Genomic DNA, 25,509 nt, shown 5'->3' with positions numbered 1-25,509 from the left:
ACAAGAAGGCTGGCAGGGAAGGCACAGCGCTGACCAGTAGCAGCCATTAGCCGGCCCAACCCTAAATCAAAGTGCAACAGAGCACATCAGTGCCCACATCGGGGAAGAAGCCAAGATGAAGAGGGTCAAGGGATGGCTAGATTAGACAAAAGGAGACGCCAGGGCCAGGGTGACAGAAGTGGGGGGCGGGAGGAGCTGATGGAAGGGAGAGTCTTATTCATTGTCTACCTGGAGATGTACAGTGTAGAACAGAGAAGAAAGATGTGGATCAGACGGATCCATGTGGGGATTGACAGGAAAACATAGCGTGAACATCTGCAAAGATAGCAATTCCCAATGGGGAATCCAGGAAAGCTTCCTGGAGGAGAAGGTGGTGTGCAGTTTGCAGGATGGAGTTCTGACAGCAGGAAGAAGTGAGAAGAGCATTCCAGATGGAGGACCCGCCACTGCTAAGAGAGGAAACTGGGGGCGTGTTGGGGAAGGTTGGTTGGATCAGGAGGTTGAGTCAAAGAGAAGAACTAGAACTAGAACGTGGCTTTGAGGTTCTGGTTTATTAATGGTCTTATCATTTCCTCAACACACATTTATTGGTCATCTGTTCCGCAGCCAAAATTGTGCTTTGTTCTGAACATTAATAATAGGAGTATTTATCACACCACTATGCACTTAATAGAAAAGGGATTTTCCCAACCTTCTTAGCCCATAAGGTAGCGCAAAGTCAACAGACCACATGACCCCAGGACCTTGGTCCTTACTACTCTGTTTCCTTGGCCTGTGAGAAACACCATCTGTGGCAGGAAACCCAGCAGCATTGCAGATCCCTGCCCCAGGGGCAGGTGCCAGCCTAGCTCTCCTTTGCAGGGATTTGATCCTCACCAGGGGTCCAGCATCTCTAGGAGGGGATGTGGGCTACTGACCAGGGCAAAGTTCACCAAGGTCCCTGCTGGGCAGGAAGCACCTCTGCAAGCTGGAGTCAAGGCAGACACCAGAAGCCTAGTTCATATCTGAAAGTCACCTTCCCTAGTGAGCAGCTGGGATAGGATCCTCTGGGGCCCTCCCTACCACTCCCTGGCAGAGGAATTCCTCCTCTGCTCAACTTTTCTTGCAGAGAAACTTGGGTCTCAGGCATCTGCCCCAGCCAGCAAGGCAGGAAGAAGGAGGTGCCAGCCCAGGTCACTGGGTGTAACTCCTGCAGGGAGCTCACACTGCACTCCTCACACCTCCTCCATGGCTCACACACTTGGAGAAGGCTGAGAGGACACGTGGAGACTGAGACCTGGGAGGAGCTCAAATGCCCAGGGCTGGGAGGCCCTGCTTAGCAGTGAAAACCAAGAAGGTGTCCAGGAGGTGAAGAAGAAGCCCTAACGCATCTTGTTATGCGGCCCGTAAAGGAGCCTGCCCTACAGTGCTCATAATGGTTCTGTTTGTGGAAAGGGTATACCGAGCTGGGCATCAGGGTCTCATATCAAGCCCCACAACCCTCATCTTGATGATAGCTCTGCCAATTTCAAGCTTTATGAACAAATGTGCCTCTGTACACACATATATTATCAGGATTGGGTGGTGATTGTTCAATGAAGAGGCCCACCTCACTGACTAGCTGTGAAGATTGAAAAGTGGTATTAAGTGCTTGTGAAAGGCTTGTACACGCATGCGCATGAACACATCTCATTCACCTGGTTTCAGTGCTGTCTGTGTACCTGGGTACATGCAGACAGTAACAAAAGAGAGGTACCTGGGTGAGCAGAATGTACCTGGAAGCCATCACAGGTAACATCTCAGTGGCCACCAGAAAGCCTGCAGAGAAATATAGCCAAGTCAAACCAGATCAGTTCATCCTCACAGATCATCAGAAAGATTCCTTCTGATGCCTCAGATCCAGAGCTGCCTTGTTCAGTACTCTCCTTTTGCTACTGAGACAGTTGGCATTTTCTATAGACCTGCGTTTTTGTTATATTTTTTATTCTTCAGTATTTGTACAAATACTGTCAGTTTACAAATAGAACGCATCTTGATCATATCACCTTTTTTATCATTCTCCCCCATCCATCCCAACCCCGCCCATCCCCTCGATTTTCAAAGACTATACATTGAATATTATTGTTTGAGTTTTGTAAGCTATTTCCCTTTGGGGCAAAAAGCAAAGTTACTCAGTTCTTTTCATCATTACAGTATTTGTCAAATAGATCAAATTTTTCAGAATGCCATTGGGACTTAAACTTAGCATCTGGGTGTTGTCCCTTAGTGTTTTTTTTCTTCTAAAGGTTGGTGCTCTACCACTTGAACCACGCCTCCACTTCCAGCTTTTTGATGGCTAATTGGAAATAAGAGTCTCATGGACTTTCCTGCCTGGGCTAACTTCAGAGTTCCTCAGATCTCAGATTCCTAAGTAGCTAGGATTGCGGATATGCGCCACCTTTGCTGAGCTAGGATCCATTAAAGATCTGGAAAATGTAAGCATCTGTCTCATTCTTTTCCTTTATTAGGTGTTTTCAATGTTTCCATGAGCAACCTTGAACAAATCAAACATCTGCCCCCAGCCATCCCTTCCCCTCTTGCTTCCACAATGAAGCTTGGAGTCCCTAGGATGTTCTTGTCTTGTTCCTTTAAAGTTTTTGCCCAGGCCGGCAGGCAGGAACCCAGGTGATCATATTTAATTCACAGCCTCAGACCCCAGAGCCTTCTCCCATCTTTACTCCCATCCCTTCTTCTCCAGGCCATCCTTCCTCATCCACCAGTGATTCAGGAGATGGCCCCAGACTTAACATCCTGACCAGCAAGCAGGGACCACATGGACCTCCAGCTCACCAGACTGCAGACTCCCAGACCCTGCTCTAGCTGGTAAATCAGCTATGGAAGGAACATCGCTGGAAATTTTATTGTGCACCTCACGGGTGATTTTGCTTAGAAGAACTACTGGAAAACACTCCCATAGGGGTTCCTTTCCCAGGAAGGAGGGATAGGATACAGAATTCAACAGATTTGTTGTTGCCTTTTTAATCTTCGGATCCACTTTTTATTACACAGGCAGCAAAAAGCCTCCACCAGCAGAGGGCAGCATGGGCAGGACTATTGGGCTACACAGAAAATCTGTGGGACTTCTTTGATTCATCATCATTATGGTGATTGCAAATCACAGCCTAATATTGCCAGGGTTTGTGAGGCTCCTTGGAAGTGGTGATTTGTTCCACCTCTGCACCTTACCTCCAAGAGAGAGGTCTTCCACCTCACTGTAAGTGGGGAGGAGTGTGAGAAGGAGTGTGAGAAGAAGGAGTCTGAGAGAAGGCAGGTAGGTGACTTTTCCAAACACTTAAATCCAGCAATGAGCTTCCCACAAACTTGGGAAGGGATTTGGACCAAGGAAGAATCATCCAGAGTAGCTCCATGACTTAAAACTTGTAAGAGAACATGACTGTGAGACAGGCAGAGGACACTGCACAGCACAACGTTGGAGGACAGAACTCACCCTCAGTGGCTTTGTTCAAGAAGAAAGCCCAGAATGTTTTTAACTCACACAGAATGAATTTACCTGTTTGTTTGTTTTAGTGCTGGCCCTGGGGCTGAAACTCAAGCTCTGGGCACTATCCCTGACCTGTTTTGCTCAAAGAGAGCACTCTACCTGCCACTTGAGCCACAGTTCTACTGCCAGCTTTTTTTGGTCCTCAATTAGAGATAAATATCTCACAAACTGGCTTCAAACCACGATTCTTAGATCTCAGCCCCCTGAGTAGCTAGGATTACAGGTGGGAAACACGGATGCCCAGCTTAGAACTGCATTTTTATAGAGATCATACAGACCAGTAAGACAAAAATTCCCCCCCCACGCACACACACATGGAAGTCAACAAAAATGAGAATGAGCTGGGCTCTGGTGGCTCATGCCAGCAATCCTAGCTATTCAGGAGGCTGAGATCTGATGATCAAGATTTGAAGTCAGCCTGGGAAGGAAAATCCACGAGACTCTTCAGTGAACCAGAAAAAAAAAAGCCAGAAGTGGAAAGCAGGTTGGTGGTATGACCAACACACCTGTAATCTTCGGTCCTCATGTCATCTCAAACTTTCAACTCAAAATAAGCTACAGGGGATATGGGAGGGTCTTCCTAAAGATCTGAATCTGTAGATTTGAGGCCTTGTCTTGTTTTTGACCCTTCTAGAAAATTCTCCTTGAGGTGCCTGCCTTTTGATCCACGGACCACCCTTTGAGTAGCAAGGTCATAGCTGTGTCTCACTCTGGTCTCTGTCATTTCTCTCCAGGAATGGTGGAGCTGTTAGCCCTCGGTTAGCCCTTCCCATTATAAAAGCCCTTTGCCTCACCCAGGGCAACTCTAAGTGTTTATACACAGCCCCGAGGCCAAGCCCATCACGCAACTTCACACTCCCTGGAGCAGCTTGCAGCCATCCTGTAGCTCCAGACTCCGAAGCCCTGCCAAGGATGAGCTTAACTAAATGATCATTCTCCATCCTAATCTCCAAAAGGATGGAGAGCCCAGGTATGCAGCACTGTCCTTGACTTGCAGTACAAAAGGGTTTTGTTTTGTTTTTGTCAGTTGTGAGGCTTGAACTCAGGACCTGAGCACAGTCCCTGAGCTCTTTTGCTCAAGGCTGGGACTCTTATTTTGAGCCACAGCTACACTTCCAGTTTTTTGGTGGTTAATTGAAGATAAGAGTCTCACAGACTGAGCTGGCGTCAAACCCTGATTCTCAGATCTCACTAGCTGAGTAGCTGAGATTACAGGCATGAGCCACCAGTGCCGAGCAGCACAAAGGTTTTGTTTTTGTTTTTTTAAGACTTTCATTGTTGTAATTGTTATTTATTTTTTATTTGTTTTTGAGTTTTCCTCAACCAGAGAGAAGATGTTAACTTCTTGAGGACATTTAGGAATTTCTCCAGACTTTTTTCTTGCTACAAAAACCTACAGCTTCTAGTTCATAGACAGACTAGGAAAGCTCTGCCAACCCCACAATGCCACCCAGTGCCCACAACGAGTGATCCTGGTTTTTTAAAATGGCATAGTCACGCCATAGAGAAACCCCACTGCCTTTTATTCAACTCACAGGTCACAGTGTCTGTAGAAACTTATTAAGTGATAGGGAGCAAGGAAAAGAGAAGAAGGCAACTATTCCAAATGGGAACTCTAGAAATGTTGCTTTATAGAACTGGAAAGTCCCATGGAAAAGTTTAGAGGCTCAAAGACCTACTGTCTGTGTTTGCTCATAAATTGAACCACTTATAACCAGGATGTGAATTGGAAATTTTATCCTCAAAATCCCTGGTCCTATTTTTCCCCCTTCAAACACCAAATGACTGTAAGTCTCCAGGCAGGAAAATGCACTCATTCTCCTGACACATTGTAAGTGTTTGCATATTGATCAAAGACTGGTGCTTATCTTACAGCATAATTATTTCTCTATCTGATATGAATACTGTCTTTTAAATGCTGATTAGAGACTTGCATATTAAGGATTGTTGATGCTAACTGCTTCTGCTGGCAGAACCAGGCTTTTATGTCAGCATACTTAGGCCAGCCTGGACTATACAGGAATTGCTACTCAGTAAAGCCTGAACTCTTGTACCGGGAGCTTGAATTCAAATCCTGTCTCTGCCACTACATGGGCTGAGACATTTAACTACCTTGAAAGCCTCAGTTTCTTCATTTGAGAAAGAGAAGTGAAATTCCTATCTCACAAGCTCCTGAAGAATTCAACTTCGTGAAATGATGCGTGCAAATGCCTTCTCAGAACCTGGCACCCAGCAAGGTCTCGGTGAAAGGAGGTTTTATTACGCTCTTGGTTGCCAGCCTTCAAGTCAGCACCTGATTGGTTAGCTGTCAAAAGAGAGGTAGAGACACAGTACTGAAATCAAAACTGGTCCCAGAGGTCAAGCTGACCTGACTGCTTGCTGCTGCAAGGAAAAAGAGGTGTTCATCCCTTTCAATCTCTGTGACACACACAGAAGCCATGCATTTTAGGAAAACATACTCCATGTGCCTGTGTAGTCAAATTCAGGATACTGTCTCCATGACTGGACACCCAGCATCCATGTCCTCTATCAGGCTAACATATTAATAAAGGTGTCAGAGCTGAATATCATTTGGAAAGCAAATAAAAAGGAGCAGAGAAAACCCACTACCTTTGCTTCAGTAATAAATTTTGCATAAAAGGACTTCACTTTACAGTGCACCAGAGACCACTGGATATTTCATTTTTTATGAGAAAGAGGAAAATGGAGGGGAAATCCAAACTGCTATCAAGGTAGTATTGAAGCACGTACATTCAAGCATTTATATTTTATAGCTCAGTGAAAGCTGGAACTGAAAAGAGGCATCTAGGCCAATCTCTTCATCTTCCAGATGAGCAAGCTGGATTAAGTAGCCGGTGTCATCACTATAGGCTGTAGGAAGAGGAGCCTGGGGTTCTAACCTCCTCTACTCCCCTTGTGCTCAGGAGGACTCCTGACTTGGGGGTCTGGAAGGGAAGATGAAATTCTTCTCTAAGTGCAATCTTCTGCTGGACTTGCAAAGCCACATTTTCACACACACACACACAATAGCTCCTCTGTGCAGGCTCTGTGTTCTTGTCATGGGCTATGAAGGAGAACAGGGGAATCTCCTTTTCTTTTTTTCCCAGTGCCAGTCTTGAGTTCAGAGACTGGGTACTATTCCTGAGCTTTAGTGCTCAAGGTTAGTCCTTTACCTTGAACGACAGTTCCACCTCCAGCTTTTGAATTGCTCACTGGAGATAAGTCTTTTCAGTTTGTCTGCCCAGACTGGCTTCAAACTCAGGGCCTGAGCAATGTGTTTGGGCTTTTTCATGGTTCATGCTCTACCACTTGAGCCACAGCACCACTTCTGGCTTTTTCTGTATATGTGGTACCAAGGAATCAAATCCAAGGCTTCATGCATGCTAGGCAAGCACTCTACCACTAGGCCACGCTCTCAGCCATCCTTTTACTTTTATATTTGAGTGGGCAACCCCAGTTGATGAATAACACAAGTACATTGTGCCACGTGGCTTCATAGTACTGTGACTGAAAGGGACAGAAGTGGAAAGGCAGACATAGAAGACCTCCAGAAGGTAATACTCACTAGACATGACACCTAAGAAATGACTGGAAGTCAGAGAGAAAAGGGCTTGAGACAGAAGGCACTGTAGTCACAAATGTCACTGGCAGGGATGAGAGATAGCTTGGGAAGAAAGGAAGCCAGGCTCAGAAGAACCCACGATAAGGGGAAGCTGGAACCGTGGGCAGAGGCAGGATGCTGGGCTCCAGTCATTGCCCCTGGGGAATCCCCCCCCCCACTCCAGCCTGGAATGTGCAAACAGGATGGAGATGAGAACTAGACCCTCCAGGCTCATAGTTTATGCTTGTGTGTCAGCAGGGCTGTGAGGGCCCTTCTGCCATGGAGACCTCCCATGAGTCATGAGAGGTGCCACACAGGTCCTTGGACATGCTGTGTTCACACGCAAGGCCTGGCAAGGCCTCTTCAGTCTCTATGAATGATCTGGGTGTCATGTCAGCCTAGCCAGCCCCAACAAAGGACTCAGGGGACTCTATAAATCATGTTGTAATCATTACTGTTTATTTGCCATTGCATGAGAACTCATGAATACATTTCGCTTTTAAAGGAGGAAGCAAAAGAGCCAAGTGCTAGTGGCTCACACCTGTAATCCTAGCTACTCAGGAGGCTGAGATCTGAGGATCAAGGTTCAGAGCTAGCAGGGCAGGAAGCCCGAGACTTACCTCTAAGTAATCACCAAAAAGCTGGAAGTGGATCTGTGACTTAAGCAGAAGAGCTCAGAGATTACACCAAGGCTCTGAGTTCAAGCCCTGGGACAGGCACAAATACATACATACATACATGCATACAAACATACATACATACGTATGTAAATAAATGAAAATATAGTTTCTAGAGTTAATGTTCCCTGAGAGCTCTCTTTTCTAATCCTGGTCGTTCTATTGGTCTCCCACCTCTTTCCCACCTAGGACCAAATACTCTTGTTACCCATCAGTGAATGCCAATACTGGGCTTGAACTCAGGGTTACAGGTGTGAACCACTGATGCCTGGCTTTTTTCAGACATTATTAATCTATTGTATGAATCTGTGGATGTGGAATCTTCAAGTACAGAGAGAGTCATTTACACAAGTGTGTGGTATCTATCTGAGCTCTGATTTGTGGGAAAATGATTTAATATTTTATAGAGTATATGTACTGTACATATTATATGTGTCATTATCATACACAAATTCTACACATATACATCTAAAGAACATAGTGTATATATATATATATGTAGTTTTCTGCAATTTTTCTTTTCTTATTTAATCACATGCCATGACTACCATCCCATGTTATTAGCAGCTACGTATTATTTTTTGAAGATGAAATAAGGCTGAGTGTTGATGGCTGACACCTATAATCTCAGCTACTTAGGAAGTTGAGGTCTGAGAATCACAATTCAAAATTAGTCTGGCCAGGCACAGTGACTCAGGCCTGTAATCCTAGCTACTCAGGAGGCTGAGATCTAAGGATCATGGTTCAAAGCCAGCCCGGCACAAAAGGATCTGAGACTCTTATCTCCAATTAACCTCTAGAAAACAGAGAAGTGGGGCTTGGATCAAGAGTAGGGAAGTAGCCTTGGGCAGAAGAGCTCAGGGACAAGGCCCAGGCTCAGGGGTAGAACTGTGGTCTTTAGCGGAAGATCTCAGGGACAGCGCCCAGGCTGAGTTCAAGCCCCGTGACCTATAAAAAAAAAAAAAAAGTCTGGATCAGATATTCAAGTCATCTAAGGATGGAAGCTTCTGGATCATGCCAACACCTGGAAGCCTGGGAGAAGTATGTATCAGGAAGAGGCTGAATGGCCATTGTCATCCATGAACAGAAGACTAAAAGTAGTAGTCATGAGACGGGAGGAGGCTGAAATGACAAAGAAAAGCATGGGATGCAGCAGGATGAGAGGGAGAGAAAAAGGAAGTGCGGAGATAAGTTGGGGACCTGGGTCCTGGGGAAGATGACCATGTATGGGAAAGACAGCCATGCAGGGGCTTGGAGGGTAAGGCGGCAGCCATGGTGAACTTGTCCCTTGGGGACTTCTCTTCCTCTCCATCATGCCTCTTTTTGACTAGGACTTGTTTCTCTCTTTTTGGAATCTCAGAGTTCAAAACTACCTTTCAGACCAAGGTACCTCTGCTTGTCATGGACATATACACAGGCTGGCATTTCCAGCATCTTTTAACCCCTTTCTTCCCAGCCTTGATCATTTCTCTCTCTGGCTACCTGAGAACCTTTTAGAGTAGTCCAAGGTACAATGGTCTCTCCTATGAGCTGAAGTCATCTCCCAGGATGTATAGATCTGATGAGCTAAGCTCTCTAGAAGTTGTAAAATTCTAAGGTGTGTTTTCATGGCCACCCCTCTATGGAAAAGTGCAACAGATCTTAAGAGGAAAATTGCAGGCCGGGCGCTTAGTATCTCAACAATAATTTTAGGAGTGGAGCTAAGTGAGCTCTTCAAATCCTTCCATCATTCATTTTCTCTAATGATTCCTTTCTCCCTTCCTTTCCTCTTTCTTTCTTGCATAGTGAATTTAGGTGACAATCCAACAACTTTATTTCAAATTCAGGTATTTATTTATGATTGCCTTTTTATTCTGAGAAGTAATACTATTTTGGCTCTTACAGTAGTGAAATGAGATATCCCTTTAAAATAACTTCATAACTTCACTTGATTTTTAAAGTTCCTTTATGTAAAGAAACATATAATTCAAGAATATTTATTAACAAATGGGCATTTCAGAAAATCTTATCTGGGCACTCGTGGATCACACCTGCAATCCTAGCTACTCGGGAGACTGAGATCTGAGGATCATGGTTCAAAACTAACCTGATCACTCACAGTCCTTGAGACTTTTATCTCCAATTAACCACCTGAAAATTGGAAGTGGCTCTGTGGCTCAAAGTGGTAAAGCGCTACCCTTGAGCTGAAGAACTCAGAGGCAGTACCCAGGCCCAGAGTTCAAGTCCCATGACCAACAACAACAACAAAAGGGAAATTATAGGATTGCATGGAGTGTAAGTATCAACCAAAGCCTGTACTAATGCTTACGATACATCATGTCTTTATTGGGCATGCATTACATTTTTTAAATTATTTAGTCCCTTTTATTTTTAAGTAGCCATGCAAGGGGTTTCAATTCAGCAGGATTTGTTTGCGTGGAATACATCTTGGTCAGTGTTACCTCTTCCATCGTTCTCTCATTTGCCCCAGCCCTATCCTACCATACCAACCATTTTAAAACACACGAGCCAAAAGACAGATATTCTCATTGTATCCATTATATAGATGAAGAATTTGAGATCCTCAGAGTCTGAGTGTCTTACCTGAGGTCATTAGGCTAGTAAATGACAGAGAAGTTTAAAATCAGCTCAGTTGGCTCTTAACCAAGCAGCCATCTGGTTTACCTAACTCCTGCTTTAGCCCATTGCTTGTTCCCTCTTGTCCCAAAGCTAGATGAATGCTTGATGAGAACAGATTGCTTTTCTCTCCTCCTGACCTATATCTCCAGCAGCCAGCACAGGCCTGACAGAGAGGAGATACTTAACATACACTTACTGAGTCTCGTATGATATAACACAATGCATAATTGTTGAGGGACTTGAATGAATGAATAAATGCAATTCTTTCCATTGCTTTGAATTTTAATTTAATGCAAATTCTACTTTACCTGGACTTTCTCCTAGGAACACATCTTTTAAGCAAGTACTAGAACCTAGCAAGTTAACTCAGGAATTTTATAAAGAATTCCAACTAGAGTCTCTAGAAAGATCTTTGGGAACAATTTAGATAGTTCTTGGCCACTATTATGTTTTCAAAGTTATTCTAAGCCTAGCTACTTTCACCAGCAGCCATCTATCTGAGAAGTCCCTCACTACCTCTTTAAAGGTGGACCAAGTAACTCAGAACCCAGAAATTAATACTCTGAGAGTCATAACCCTACCCTTGTGTCCCACCACTGGTCCCACCCTGAGTAAGGTAGAAGCACTGAATGTATTGAAAAGGTGCCCTTGCCCAGGTGTAAGAAGAGGTCCTCGCCCTTCACGCTGATGCCCATTCAACACTAGTAAGCCATTGGTCATTCTCACATGGCACGAAGCTACAAGTCTGCTCCGAGTTCCCTATGTGTTAGGACACATAGCTCAGGTTCCAGGTGGACTCTTTCTCTCTGAGGATTAAAGATGTGTGCGCTCAGTGTGGCATTTATACATGTTCTGACTAGAGAGTCCTTCTTTGCACTAGGATAGTGCATTCTCTCAGTCTTGTTTTTCAACACTCAAAAGTCACATTTTAGACCTGGGCACCAGTGGGCACTCAGGAGGCTGAGAGCTGAGGGTCCCAACTAAGATCACCAAAAAAGCCAGAAGTGGAGCTGTGGCTCAAGTGATAGAACACTAGCCTGGCACAAAAGAAGCTCAAGGACAGCATCCAGGCCCCGAGTTCAAGCCCGCTAGGGCTGGCACAAAAAAAATAAATTAAAAAGTCACACTTCAGTCAACATAAATTAGGCACAGTGACAAGGCTAGTGGCTAAAGGAATGTCAAGCACCTGGCCCTATTTTGGTTCATTGTGATGAAAAATATTCAATGAACAAATATCTAGAATATACAAGTCTAATACAGATCTGATTACCCAGGTCTAGCGGGGAGGGAGCAGGAGGTGAATGCCACTAACAAGACCCACTGTGTCCTGGAGCCAGCATTCTAAGTAGGAAGACATGCGACAAAAGGTCTTGCCACAGAGGAGGCCATGGGGAAGGGTGTATAAAAGGTAAGTGGGGAACTGCGCACACGAGTTCCCCCCATTCTGTCACCCTGGGACAGTCACCGCATTCTACAGCTCAGGAAGCCGAGGCATTGGCAGCAGGGGTGGAGGGGGGAACCTCTCAAAACCACACCACACCCCACTTGCCAGAACCTGGGTAGCAGTCAGCTTCCTGCAAAGCCAGTCTTTCTATCTCAGTCCCTCCCATCCCATGCTCTACCTCTCTCTTCCCCCACACACACCCCACACACAAGCATGTAGGCCCGGGACTTGGGAGGGAAATCAAGGCTCCAGGCTCCAGGACCCCAGGGCCCCCTTCCCTCCCTCCTCCATCCCGGGGTCCCCGGAGGGTCCCCGAGCGAGCCGGGCAGGGCAGGGCGGGGCGGGCGCGCGCGCCAGCAGCGTCCAGCAGGTGGCAGCCGCGAGCGGCCGCGCCCCCCGCGCTGCCCACCGCGCGCCCACACCATGGATGGCGAGCTCCCCCGCGCCGCCCGGCTCGCCCCGCCAGCCCACGCCCCGCGCGACCACCGAGATTCATGAGCGTCTCGCAGGGGCCGGGCCAGGGGCCTCTGGCTCCCGACGCGGGCCGAGAGGTGGGTCCCGGGGCGGGCCACGGCCCCGCGCCGTCCCCGCCCTGCCTCCCTGTGGTCCACACCCCCTTTGCGCTCCCGAGCCGCCGGGGCCGGAGGAGCGCGGGGTGCGCGGGAGCGGGCGCTGCCAGCCCCGCCGCCGCGCGCTCGGGAGCCGGGACTGGGGATCCGGGGGACCCTGCCCGCCTCCCCCTCCTGCCAGCTCTCACCTGTCCCTAGAAGCCCACCTGCCTTCCAGGTCAGCGGCCCCCGCCCGGGCGCAGCGGCGGAGAGGGCGCACCTGAGGAGCCGGGGCCGGCCTGCATCGCCTTTTCACCCCCAGGTGATGAGTGAGGTCGGGGGCAGGGAAGACTCGAGCAGCCATCGGGGCCTCCGGCTTGAATGAAAAGCGTGCAGAGGCATCACCATGAACACGAGCAGTAAGTGAATCCTCCTCTCCTTTGCCATGGGAACGGGGTGGGGAGGGGTGCAGGAGCCTGCGCCCCGGCTGCCAGGCAGGAGGAGGGATGCCTGGCATCTGCCCCGGACACCTGACCCCACGCGCCCCGGAGGGCTTGGGGAGCCTCCCTGGCACCGGGAAGCTTTCCCCTCCTGTCTGGCTTTCCGTGATGATTTCGCTGGCGCTCCTTCCCCGGCGTCAGTTGCCTGTGCCGGGGGAAGGCTGCTGTCTCCTTCTGGCAATGCCCGCGAAGGCCTAGGAAGCAGGAACGGGGCCATTGTCTGGCTGTGGGGGCTCTAAGGAGACCTCCCTGCCCACCTCTGGAAAGCCACGGGGGACCCTGTTTGTTCCGTGAAGAGCCAGGAGCAGGGAGGATGGTTGTATGGACTGGCATGGGCTGGCAGTGGGATAGGAAAGAGCAATTTGATAAACAAATGCTCCTGAAGCCTCCTTGGGTCTGGAGGCTGTGGAAGATCCAGTTTCTTGTGTCTCCCAGTGCAATGGAGCCCAGGTCGGCTCCCCACCCACCTACGGGCTGCTTAGACACCCTGAGGAACCAAGGGAAAGAACTAGCCCTTTGGGCAACAGCTCTGACGTGCCAGAGGCTAGCACTGTCTTACAGAGCCAGGACCAGACATTTTGCTGCTGGGTTGGGCCTGAGAAAGGCACTGGAGCCTCAGGTAGAGGCCCCCTGTGTTTCTTCTGTCACAGTGATCATGGCAGGAGGCGGGGTGCTGTGAACCAGGGCGTATCCAAGAGGGCACAAGTGGACTCAGGTCTCACTCTCCAGCTCTGTTATCAGCTCAGCTGGCCTGGCTCATTCCAGCATCAGGTGGGGTTGTTGGACCAGAGGGCCTGAAAACATTCACCGCCCTGGGGTTTCCACTTTGCTCTTAGTCCCAGTTCTGCCTTCCAGATTGCTCATCTATGAGATCAGAGGGGTTGTGATCTAATAATCTGTAAATTCTTCAATGAGCTACAACTGAGTAGCCTGGCCTAAACAAAAAAAATAAAATAAAATAAAATAAATGAGTCTATCCAGCCAAACCCTCATCCCTCCCCTCGTTTCAAGGTGGTTGGCATAGAGAACAGGAAACAAAGCAAAAGCAACCAGGATGGAAATGAAATATATTTATTTACTATGTGTTTGTATGAGTCATCTCTCCCTGTCTTCCTTTGTATATTACATATCTATGCTAAGCAAGGGAGTGAGGCTGGCCTCCCTCAGCCACTTCCAGCCAAAGAATTTTGCCTTTCGATTTTGACAGTCTGGAATGATGTGTTGGCTTCATACCAGGCTGAGAAAAGAGCAAAACCCTGTGGACGCTTTTACCTAGTGAGCCTAGCTACACATTTACATCTGGGTGATTCCAGAAAAAAAAAAACAAAAATGTGAATTGCCTGTCACTTTTCACTATCTCTAGAGAAAAAGAAATGTATTTATGGGCGTCTTTCCCCATTAACTGATAGGGGAGAAAGATGGCTTATTTATTTTTTCAAGAAACTAAGCAGCTGACCCTGTCTTTCTGTCTCCAGAATCCTAAGAAACTCTTATCCTGTTAGTAGCACTGAATATTCCTGAAACAAAGAAACAGATTTTTGGGTTTTTTTCTATTTTATTTAAGCAATAATTAACCCTAGAGTGATCACTGCCAAAGACAAGGACTGGGAAAAATGTCATTCAGTTTCATCCACTTTTTCTAAGCAAGGACTATGTGTATTTCATGGGCAGTCTTGGGATATCTGAGTTACGCATAAGAAAAAAAATCCTTGTGGAAGAGACTTCCACTCGAGACTTGGGAGCTGGTCTCAGCAATCATGAAATTTTCCCAGCTGGGAAGAGTGTGCAATGAAGAATAGAAATCAGACCCCACAGGAGTGACAGTGACTGGGCATTATCAGGGAATCCTTGGCTGACCTATTCTAAATTATTTTTTAAAGTTCCCTTTTGAGATGTGAAGTTATTAACCTAATTCTTACACCTTGAAATACCCCTAGCAGAAATGCTCAGTCCGTGTTGGTTTCCGTTCTGGTTAGGGTGTTCTGGCCACTTGAGGCAGAACACCTAAACTGTGAGATGGATGGTATTGTTTCAGCTTAGTAGCTAATTTCAATAACTTCATTCAAGGCATGGAGCTAATTGTGTTTGTTACAAAAAGGCACTATGCTACTTAGCATATTTAACAGTGGGTACAATCCCTAATTCAAATGCTGGTGTTGAAAGTGCAGAGCAAGCATGCTCTTCCCGTTAAACTCTTTTTTTTTTTTTTTGCCAGTCCTGGGCTTGAGCTCAGGGCCTGAGCACTGTCCTTGGACTTTCTCAAGGCTAGAGCTCCACCACTTGAGCCTCAGCACCACTCCGGCTTTTTTCTATGTATGTGGTACCGAGGAATGGAACCCGGGTCTTCATGCATGCTAGGCAAACACTCTACCACTAGGCCAAACTCCCGGCCCCCCCCGTTAAACTCTTAATCACTTCATCTGGAGAAGGACAGAGAGAGCTAGTCTTGGTGAAGCTGTGAGAGTTGATAGAACTCCAGCTGTACAAGTGGGGTTCCGAGTTCCCTATTTCCCAGTTCTCGGATTAATTGTGTGACCTTTAAAAGGGTGTCTCACTACCTGCACATAGCAGAATGGAAACTATGTGCTAATGTTTTGTGTAAAATACAGAAGTGGGTGCTTATCTGCTGACTGAGCTGTCATGGCTTCAGTGATGGGTGACCAAGATGTCATTGTCACTCTAGCCATTGACTGGTTGGGATCCATGTCACCCTTGACTTAAGGACAATAGCAAGCATGTCACAAAACCTCTCAGATGTCACACTCAGCCCATGAATTGTGAAATGAACCTGAAGTGTGAGTTTTGAGGATTAGATGAGGCTATAAGGAAATATTTCTGGAAACATGTAAATTGCTATTCATAAGAAATTCCACTAGGCACCGATGGCACACAGCTGTCATCCTAGTTACTCCAGGAGGCTAAGATCTGAAGATTGTGGTTCTAAGCCAGCCTGGGCAGGAAACTCCATGAGATTCTTATCTCCAATAAAAACAAAAACAAAAACAGAAGTGGTGCTGTGGTTCAAGTAGTAGAGTGGTCACTTTGAGCAAAAGAATTAGAAACAGTGCCCAGATGTAAAGTTGAGTTATTTGCTGCTGTGCTTGTTGTTGTTGTTGTTGACGATGACCAGGATTGGCAAAACAAAGGAAGGAAGGAAGAAAGGAAGGGAGGGAGGGAGGGAGGAAGGGAGGAAGGGAGAGAAGGAGGAGAAAAAGAAATTCCTTTCTTAAATGGAGACTGCTCAAACAGTGACTTCTCCATGTGAATGTTAGTTTCTTCAGGCTCCTCTCTTCTGACACTTTTCTGAGCATTAGCATACTAAATGGTGTGCACTTTGGAGAAAAGGGTACTTCTGGAGTTGGTAGAGTGGAGTAGTAGACAGGCCTGAGTGGATCTAGCAGGTAGGATATGGCCCTCTGAGTCAGTGAGGAAGGGGAAACAGGCTTCCCAGAGGAGAAACACAACCGGAACAGGGCACCCAAGACCTGGTGAAGCCTCGGCCCATACCAAATCCTACCTTCCCTTGGATGAAGGATTCCCAAGGAGAGGAAAGGAACAGGGCTAGAAGTTGCCACTCAGTTCTATGGGTTGGCCCCATCATCCAGCCTTTCTTTCTTCCTGCTCCTTCCCAACGTAATTTTGAGGATCATTTGTTTTTTTAGATCTTCAGATCAACCCCTAACTATGCACTGTAGCCCTCTCCTGTCACCCCTTGACATCCACCCCTTGACAGGTCCTGTGTGGCTTGCCCTAGTCTCTCTACTATCCCATTCTCCATGCCCCTGTTATATCTGCCTCTTTCCATTTACTCTAAGAACTTGTTCCTCTGGCCTCAGTGCCCATCACTCACTTACCCTCCACAGCTGCCCAATCACTCCTTGCCCCTGCCCCCCTACCGGGCAACATCCTGAGGTCTTCATTCTGGATTGTACTCTGCCATTTTTGTATGTGCTAGTTCTAGGACTTGAACTCAGAGCCTGAGCACTGTCCCTTACCTTTTTCACTCAGGGTTGGCACTCTACCACTTGAGTCACATCTTCACTTTCAACCTCTTGGTAGTTAATTGGAGATGAGAGTCTCCTGGACTTTCCTGCCTGGGCTGGCTTCAAACAGTGATCCTTAGACCTCAGCCTCCTGAGGAGCTAGGATTGCAGGTGTGAGCCTCCAGAGCCTGGCTTGTACATTGCCTTTTTTATTAATCCAAATCTCATGCTTTTCACAGTCCAGAGCCATGGTAACACCCACCAAATGTGCATATTCTCATCTTTGGTTAGCCCTTGTTGGTGTTTCCAGTTGCTATGTTGATATCAGGAATTCCAAAACTAAGGGAGACTGAGTTGATCCCAGGTATGCTTGAGACCCTGAACACAAGTCAGTTCTGTGTTCCATAAAATATGATGTTCCTCACTTAGATCAGAACTTTCCAAATTTCTGACAGATGTGAAACCCAGGATGGTTCAACCCTAAGGTAGAATGAGTATCCTCAGCAATGGCTCATGTACACTCTTCCCAATTTCTAAGCCCTTCTGTAGTCTTTACCATGGATTAGCATGCTGACAAATTACTATTTATGTAGTACTGAGGAATTGAACCCAGGGCTTCACACATGCTAGGTGCTTACCTAGCCACATTCTCAGCCCTTAAACCTTTTTTTTTGAGGAGCGTATTCAGGAATCATGTAGCTTCCCAAAGGTGTCACAGGGTAGTAAGACCCTCAGAGGGGTATAGATTCCTGAGATCAAATTCAGAATCCATCACATGCCTTGTGGTCTTAGACTGACTCTATTGTGTCTATTATCTGAGCAATAGCAAGATAGGGTGCAAGATTCTTGGGAGGACTGTGAAATACCACAAGAGATTCACTGGCATTGGGTCCCAGTGAGTGGAGTTGAATTTGAGGTTAACCACTGAATAAAGCACTGAAATGATTGTTTCCTAAAAACTGACCTCTTGGACTGAAAATCAGCCTGTTTTCTTGACCCAGTAGACAGTGCTGGATGTTAGTTTGTTTTTGTTTTGTCCTGTTGCCAGTCCTTGGGCTTTCTCAAGGCTAGCACTCTACCACTTGAGCCACAGCACCACTTCCGGCTTTTTCTGTCTATGTGGTACTAAGGAAACCCAAGGCTTTATACATTCTAGGCAAACACTCTACCACTCGGCCACCCTCCCAGCCCCCTGAGGAAAGTTATTAACCTGATGTTGGATGTGGCTGAGGCTGAATGGGGCAAGATAGTGATGATCCTTGCTGAGTGACAATTGTTCTAGTTCAGATGGATTTGGGTGATTGTAAGATTAAAAATAACAGTAATAATCCTTTAATACATAGAGACTGCATGGATAGCCCCTGCATGCAGTATGATGTGAGAAAGAAGATGGAGATCTTTCTGTTATGGTCCTAGCAGGGAAAAGATAGTCCAGTGTGAGAGAAGGTCAATCAAAGGACTCTGCACAAGTGTGTGGCCAAAGTGCAGAAAAACAGAAAAGCCAGAATGGCCCAGTACCAGGGGCCTTGTGATGGAAACCTGCTTCCCTCCCCAGCTGAAGGGTCAGAGGAAGAAATCCAGAGCCCTGCTGGCCGTTGGCTAGAAATTCTGTGGCTCTTGATTCCACAAAGGCAGCTAGTAGTTCCATTCTGGGGGAGCAGGGAGGGGAAGCGGAAAGATAACTATCCTGGCCTCTCTTTTCCCTTACCTAGAGTATTTCCTGCTGACCCAGTCCAATCAGGAGCCATAGGACAAGGAAGGCAGAGTAGATAAGCTTGTAGTGGTCAATCTCCCAGGTCGCATGCAGTACAGGCTGGGGAGGAGGCAGAGGTCAGGAGAGGTAAAGGCCCTAGAGTAGAAGACACCAGATTCCAGGAGCTTGCTGGGCTTCCTATGCTGATGACTTGGGGGGGGGGAGGGGTCAGGAGTTCTCAAACATCTCAAGCAAAGGATGCTTTACACACATGGTGACAAAAGGATGTTCTCTTTAGAAATTATGAATTTCTGAAACTGATTAAGAAAAATAGAGGTGGCTGTATACATTGCAATAACAGGAGATTTTTTTTTTTTACTGTTTTGTTTTCTGAAACAGCGCTTCCCAAATGAATGAAGCAGTTGTTGACAAATGATTGTTTGAAATGTAAGGGGGTGAAGAGAATAATATAAGCAACAATTTAAAAATCTTCCCGAATGAGTATAACGCAGCTCTGAAAATCACAATGTGATTTCAAGTACACTTGGATGGCACAAAGGGAGTGCTATTGGTTCTGAAGTCCAGCTTTCCTAATCTGGCAAGCCCTTTATCATGCTGCGATAGCACCTGCTGGCCTGAATGGTGAACGGTCAACACCTGGCTCTCACCCAGCATCCACCAGGTACCACTGTAAGTGAACAGAAAACAACCAGAAGTGTGTAAGCACGTTGACTTTGTGGATATTTTTGCCAGTTACATTGTCATTGAAATTCTTAAGGGAATGCTGGACCCAGATTTCTGGATTTCTGGGGTTAAATTCCATCCTCACAGTATGGGGTGGGGGGGGGTTGTCTCACACCTGTAATCCTAGCTACTCAGGAGGTTGAGATCTGAGGATTGTGGTTCAAAGCCAGCCCAGGCACTAAAGAACCTGAAACTCTTCTCTCCAATTAACCACTAGAAAACCCCAAGGGGTAAGGAGGTAGCCTTGAGCTGAAGAGCTCAGGGACAACACCCAGGCCCTGAGTTCAAGCCCCACGATCCCCCCCCCCTCCACTCTTCCTCCTCCCCCCCTTCTCCCCCCCCCAGCTAAAAAAAATTCCATCCTCACTTGTTTTATGACCCTGGAAAAGTCAAGTTCTCTGAGCCCCAGTTCCTCATCTCTAATGACAATCACAGGGGTGTTGTATTGGAGGGAAATATAATAGTGCCACTCTCAAAGTTGCTACCAAAAACAAATTTATTTAAAAAAAAAAACAGTGACTATAGCATGTGTTCATTAAAATGGGTGAAAAGTGGGTGCTTGTCTGTTAGGGTTTCCATAACAAAGTATTATGAATGGGTGGGTTAAACAACAGGAATGTATTCTTTCACAATCCTAGAGGTTACAATTCCAAGATCAAGGTGTGGGCATGGCTGGTTCCTTCTGAAGGCTGTGTGACTCCAGGCTTCTCCCTGGCATGTGGCTGTCACCCCCTTCAGAGCCTCCAGACCTTCCCTCAATGTGTGTCTCTGTCCAGATTTCCCCTTTTGATAAGGACTCCAGGCACATCTGATTAAAGCCTACACTAATGACCTCATTTTAACTTGATTAACTCTGTTAAAAACTGTCTCCAAAGAAGGTCACATTCTGAAGAGCTAGGTGATAGGACTTCTGCAGGGAGACACAATTCCAAGTCTCAGCATTGTGTCTGCCAGTTTAATGATGTCCCAAGAGAAAGACCTCCCTGGGGGCATTGGCACCCCCAAATATTATCCAGGCCCTCACGGTTGAGGTATGATACTGACAGGTAATTATTAAATACCAGTGTCATAAAGGATTATCTCTCTGGTGTTGCTATTTATATAGTCCTTTTGACATCTCTTGTGAGCAAAATGGCCTCTTTCTCTGAAAGGTGACATCATGTCCTCTTTGATATAGTTGGCCAAATCGCAAAGCAAGTACTGCCTGGTCTCTGCCTTCTAGAGTTTAGCCTTGTTTCCTAGAAACTTCATAGTAGGAGGTGGGGCCAGAGCAAAGAACTCGATTGTGTATCCATGATCCCAGCTCTCAGTACTTGATTTCCAGTCCAAAAGAAGGCATCCTGGGAGATATCCTAAAAACAGTTGTTCCAAAATGGTTTTAACATAGAAGACAGACCTGCCATCTAGTTCCAGCATGAGCTCTTCATCAGCAAAGACACTTTGCACAGACTGCCTCTGGAACCATGGCTGAATGGCATTGCTGTGGTGACAACAGTGATTTCAAGGACCTAAAACCTTCCCTAGGGTATAATTTCTCTTACCCAGGTCAGATGCTTCCTGGTTCCCCTGGTAGAGAACAGGGTAGCAAATGATTCATAAAAAGCAAAGCAAAACCTTCTATCTGGCAAATATCATGTAACCCTTTTATTAATTACAATAAAAAATATTTAAAAAAGCAAAGCAAAACTATCTGAATTAATTTATTCATGAAAAGCTCACTTTCGCCATGAAGCTCTACACTAAAGATGAACATTCTCTACGATACGCCCTAGTTCATTTTTCTAAGTAGCTGTTAAAAGTCTCATATGGGTCTCAAGTTTCCTCCTATGCCAAGGAAAAACTACTGTTTCAAAACTCTTACTGTGCCCACGGCTGGGTAGAACCTTCCTTCACCTAAGTGTGTGGTTCAAAAGGAGTTCTCCTTGACATTTTCCTTTCCTCCAGGCTCCTGTGCCTAGTCTGTTACTGCATGTGGTTACTGCTTCCTCCTAAATATAAATTCTGCCCCTCTTCAACCACTGTTGCTAATCGATGCCATGGCACCAGGCAAGCTAGCCACTGGAGTCACAGCAGGTTCCAAAGGATGCAATGAGCAATGTAGGTTGCCGGAACACCTGGCTTTCTGCTGTGAGGACAGTGAGGGATCTGACCATTGCCCCATCTACATAACATTGTGTCCAAGAAGAAGACCATGAGCAACTGGTGAGTGTCCAGCAAGGGGTGGCCAGAAGCGCAAAAGGATGCAAGACATTTTAGGAAAGAAGCCCAATAGGAAGGCAAGAGAGCAAGCACCACACATTGGTCTATGACTGCATGAGAGGGTGTCTGAGCCCTTGACAAGGTCAGGCTCTGGCCGGGTTGTATACATGTCCTAGACCTCTCTGGACGTCTTTTCTGAGTACATCACCAGCCAGACGAGAAGTACATGCAGGCACCAAACACATCACTGTCCATTTGCTCACAGGGCTGTGGTGACTGCTTGTGGATTTCCAACAGCCCCACCCCCACTCCTGGCAGAATCACACTCTCCACTGCCCTTAGGATTTCCAAAGCCTCTTCCCGGTTTCTGCTTCATTTTGTGCAAAGCACAGGTCTTTCTCCACAGGCTGTTATCTCTTACTCTCCCTGATAGGACCAATGAGTCGAGGGTTTCACAGTAGTCTAATGACACAGTTCATCTATTTTAAGCACATGAAGCACACTCCACCAAGTGTCAATCTTCTCTCTCTGAGGCAGGCTGCTCTTTGCATGCAGGAGCAGGGACTGCCTCCCGTCTGCTCCTGTGTGTTGAGATCTGGGGAAAAAGCTCAGGCATCCTAGCTCTGCCTCTCTGGGGATGTCTAAGGGAGCTGTAACATGAGATGTATGCATACTCAGCATGACTTGTTCAGGAAAGAGATTTGCCTGTGATGTTAGGAATCTATGTCCCAGGCACCTCAGCTGACCATCAATTCCTTTCTCAAAGGGCAGAGACAGAGCCCTGTCACATTCAGGAAGGAGAAATTCTGAAACAGTCCCTCCCTCAAGATTCTTTAGCCTCTGATTGTTTTTTTTTTCTTTTCTACCACCTCCTGAGTACAAATGGTTTTTTTTTTATCTATATTACTTTATTTAATCCTTACAATAAGTTTATCTGACTTCCGCATTATACTCTATTGGATCTCATCATTCTTCCTGGGACTAGCCATAATCTATAATTATTCATTAGCTCAGAAACTTCATCTCTATTTCTTACCCCCTTTGGATGATAAGAGAGTTGAAGCCTGGGTGACAGACTCTGGAAATTTTATTCTGCTGAGTGTTCCAAAACACAACACAGTGTTAGACTCAAGAGATGCTTACTTAGGGCAACGGTTGTGGAACTCAGGCTGTGTTCTTCCGGTGCCCACTTAGCCCTCACCAAAGTTGTACAGAGGAGGAAACTGGGGTTTCAAGAAAAGATACGTTTGGGAGTTCCAAGGATGCGCACAGTATTTATAAATTCGAAATAATGGAAACTGAGCTGATATGTGAAAAGATGGGTTTAGTGAGGAGTGTAATGTCTTGATGCCCCCCTAAACCACCTGGGTAAGCCTCATGAATAAGGATATAGTGGCATGGGTGCCTGAACCGTGTTCATCTGGCCAAAGCCTTCTTTCTTTCCTTTTTACTTCTCCTTTTTGCCATCTTTTCCAGTTTTCTGTGATGGGGGACACACAGAGAATGTGTGGGTTGCATGGCTGGTTTGCGATTGATGTCTCAACACTATTTGCTCACTCAGGCAATGACATACACCACTGCTCTCTATGGAAATTCCAGGCGTGGTAGAATCTGAGAGCATGGAGCTGGAGCAGGAACAGAGCTTGCCTGACCTCAGATAGCTTCCTTCCAGTGTCACCCCAGGGAGGCACAAGTACTGAGTATTGTCATTCAAAGAAGGCCAGAACCAGTGTTGAAAAGGGAGAGGGAACCCTTTGGAAATTCAGGAAAAGTGTTACACCTAGACCTTAAGGGGTCAAACAAATTTTTCTTAAATTGAGATAAAGGGGACAATAGGGCTTATCTATCTATCTATCTATCTATCTATCTATCTATCTATCTATCTATCTATTCATTCAGGCACACAGACCACAAACCCTCATCCTGCAAATCCTGAGTTCTGGCCAGGTGCTAAGATACTAAGAACAAAAATTAAGATACCTGGGGCCAGGAATTTGGCCTAGGGATAGAGTGCTTGCCTAGCATGCACCAAGGCCTGGGTTCAATTCTTCAGTACCACATACATAGAAAAAAGCTGGAAGTGGTACTGTGGCTCAAGTAGTAGAGCATTAGCCTTGGGAAATGTCCAAGGACAATGCTCAGGCCCTAAGTTCAAGCCCCACAACTTGCAAAAATAAATAAATAAGATACCATCACTTCAGAAAGTGTCTGAAAAGCGATTCTGTTTTACAGAGCAACAAGTCAATGGATAGTAGAAGGATAAGGGAGATGAGTAAAGATCAGATCTTGGTGAGTGTTAGATGCCAGGCTAAGGAGTATGTGTTACAGTTGGCAGCCAATGAGGAGTTGAGAGAGATTTTGAGCTGCCTATTGACCGGACCAGAGCTGTGCATTATTTAGGAAGGTCTCCTGGCAACACAGATCTGACGCATTGCAGAGCCCAAAGGCAACGAGAGACCTCGGAGATGTGGAGGGAGGGAGGCAAAGGAGAGGGTGGGCATGCAGGTCCAGCGTGGTGCTGCTGCCTGTGGGGCTGTGCCGCCAGCCTCCCTGCCCTCATGCCCACCTTCACTGGCATCTGATTCTGATTCTGGGACTGTGTAAACTGGAAAACCAGGCTGCTGAACCAATGGAGAAGCATAGCTAATGTATTTGATAAATGCTTCAGCTAGAGAGGCAGACTGCTGGGGTTCGAATTCCAGCTTGGCTACTTTCTTGCTAGCTGTACAGTTTTCCCTGTTGCTTTATCACTGCCTGCCCAAGTGGGGAAATAAGAAGCAAGCATTGAGTGAGATCTCAGTGGCTTAGCACCGTGCCTCTCACATACAGAACACTGTAGATAGCGATAAAGTAATGAAATATGTTTGCATGTATTGGAAAAACTTCTCTTAAATACACAAATTAATCCTCATCTGGTTCTCCTTTATCATGCTAGTGGCTTTAATTCAAATGTGATTGTTGGAAAGACAGACGTAAGACTATTCTTTGTGCTGCCTTGGCTCTCAAAGCACTCTACAATTCACATTCTGGCATCATGACTCTTCTCAAGTGGCTACTAAATACCAGTCTGTCAGGCAGTTTGCTCTGGGATCTGCTGAGAAGAAAGCATCTGGGGCTGCAGAGAATGATACTCAAGCCTAGAGGCTTTTTTTTTTATTTAGGAAAGAACACACCTGAAGATATTCCATGCCAATACTGCCATACCCAGTACAATCTCCTACCCCATCAGGCTCTATTTACATGGCTGTTCAAAGCCCACAGTCCCTTGTAATTAAATATGGCCAGAGTGCTTGCTCAATGTATTTTCTTATCCCGCCTTCTGATTCTGGGCAAAAACCTGCCCTGTTGTCTCTGTAGTGCTAATGAGTTGCCAGTGTGGTGTCTGTCTCTCCTTCGGGTGGTGACACCTGACCCAGGCTAGCCAGTCAGATAGCCAATTAGCCTGAGTTGACATGAGATTTATTCTCCAGTGGAAACTGGACCCCCAATAGGCCAATCAGAGTATTCTTTGAAATTGGATAGGAAGATATTGGCATAATTATTCCTGACTTGAGATGAAGGTCTAGGCCAACATATGAAAAAAAAAAACTGGTCAGAAAAATAAAATCATAGCTTTTATCCTATAGGAAGGCTCCTAAATCCAGCCATACCTGCAACCCCAAGTCTCCCAGCTGTAATAACTCGCATATTCCACTTTTGCATAATCTAGTTTCAGCTGTGTTTCTGTAAATAGCTGAAAGGATCCTAACAAAGGCCGAGGTTTTATTTATTCACTTATTTATTTATCTAATTTATTTTATGCCCATATTGGCCCTTGAATTTAGGGCTTTGCATTCTCATTTGGCTTTTTTACTCATGAAGCCCTGGGTTCCATTCCTTGGTACCACAGACATAGAAAAAGCCGGAAGTGGTGCTGTGACTCAGTTGGTAGAGTGCTAGCTCTGAGAAAGCTCAAGGACAGTTCTCAGGCCCTGAGTCCAA

At 46.3% G+C, this 25,509-nt stretch overlaps 1 protein-coding gene across 4 annotated transcripts in view; it reads left to right on the top strand.

Annotated features, from left to right (window-relative positions):
• The first annotated feature begins 12,313 nt into the window (after positions 1 to 12,313).
• Positions 12,314 to 25,509, top strand: part of Ablim3 (actin binding LIM protein family member 3) — a 113,303-nt gene continuing 100,107 nt past the window's right edge. Inside the window, exons 1-2 of one of the 4 annotated variants that reach the window (XM_090331256.1) lie at positions 12,314 to 12,412; positions 12,732 to 12,828. In XM_090331256.1, coding sequence (XP_090187382.1) covers positions 12,816 to 12,828 — 13 coding nt within the window. In that variant the 5' untranslated portion in view covers positions 12,314 to 12,412; positions 12,732 to 12,815. Of the gene's footprint in view, positions 12,413 to 12,452; positions 12,829 to 25,509 lie in introns of those variants that run through there. The other 3 variants (XM_090331257.1, XM_090331258.1, XM_090331259.1) reach the window with 3 other exon arrangements.

The sequence above is a fragment of the Megascapheus bottae genome, chromosome 4, assembly GCF_031878675.1.
Source record: "Megascapheus bottae isolate mThoBot1 chromosome 4, mThoBot2.hap1, whole genome shotgun sequence".
Lineage (NCBI taxonomy): Eukaryota > Metazoa > Chordata > Mammalia > Rodentia > Geomyidae > Megascapheus > Megascapheus bottae.
The sequence above is the reverse complement of the archived record's forward strand: the minus strand, read 5'-3'. Positions and strand labels throughout refer to the sequence as shown.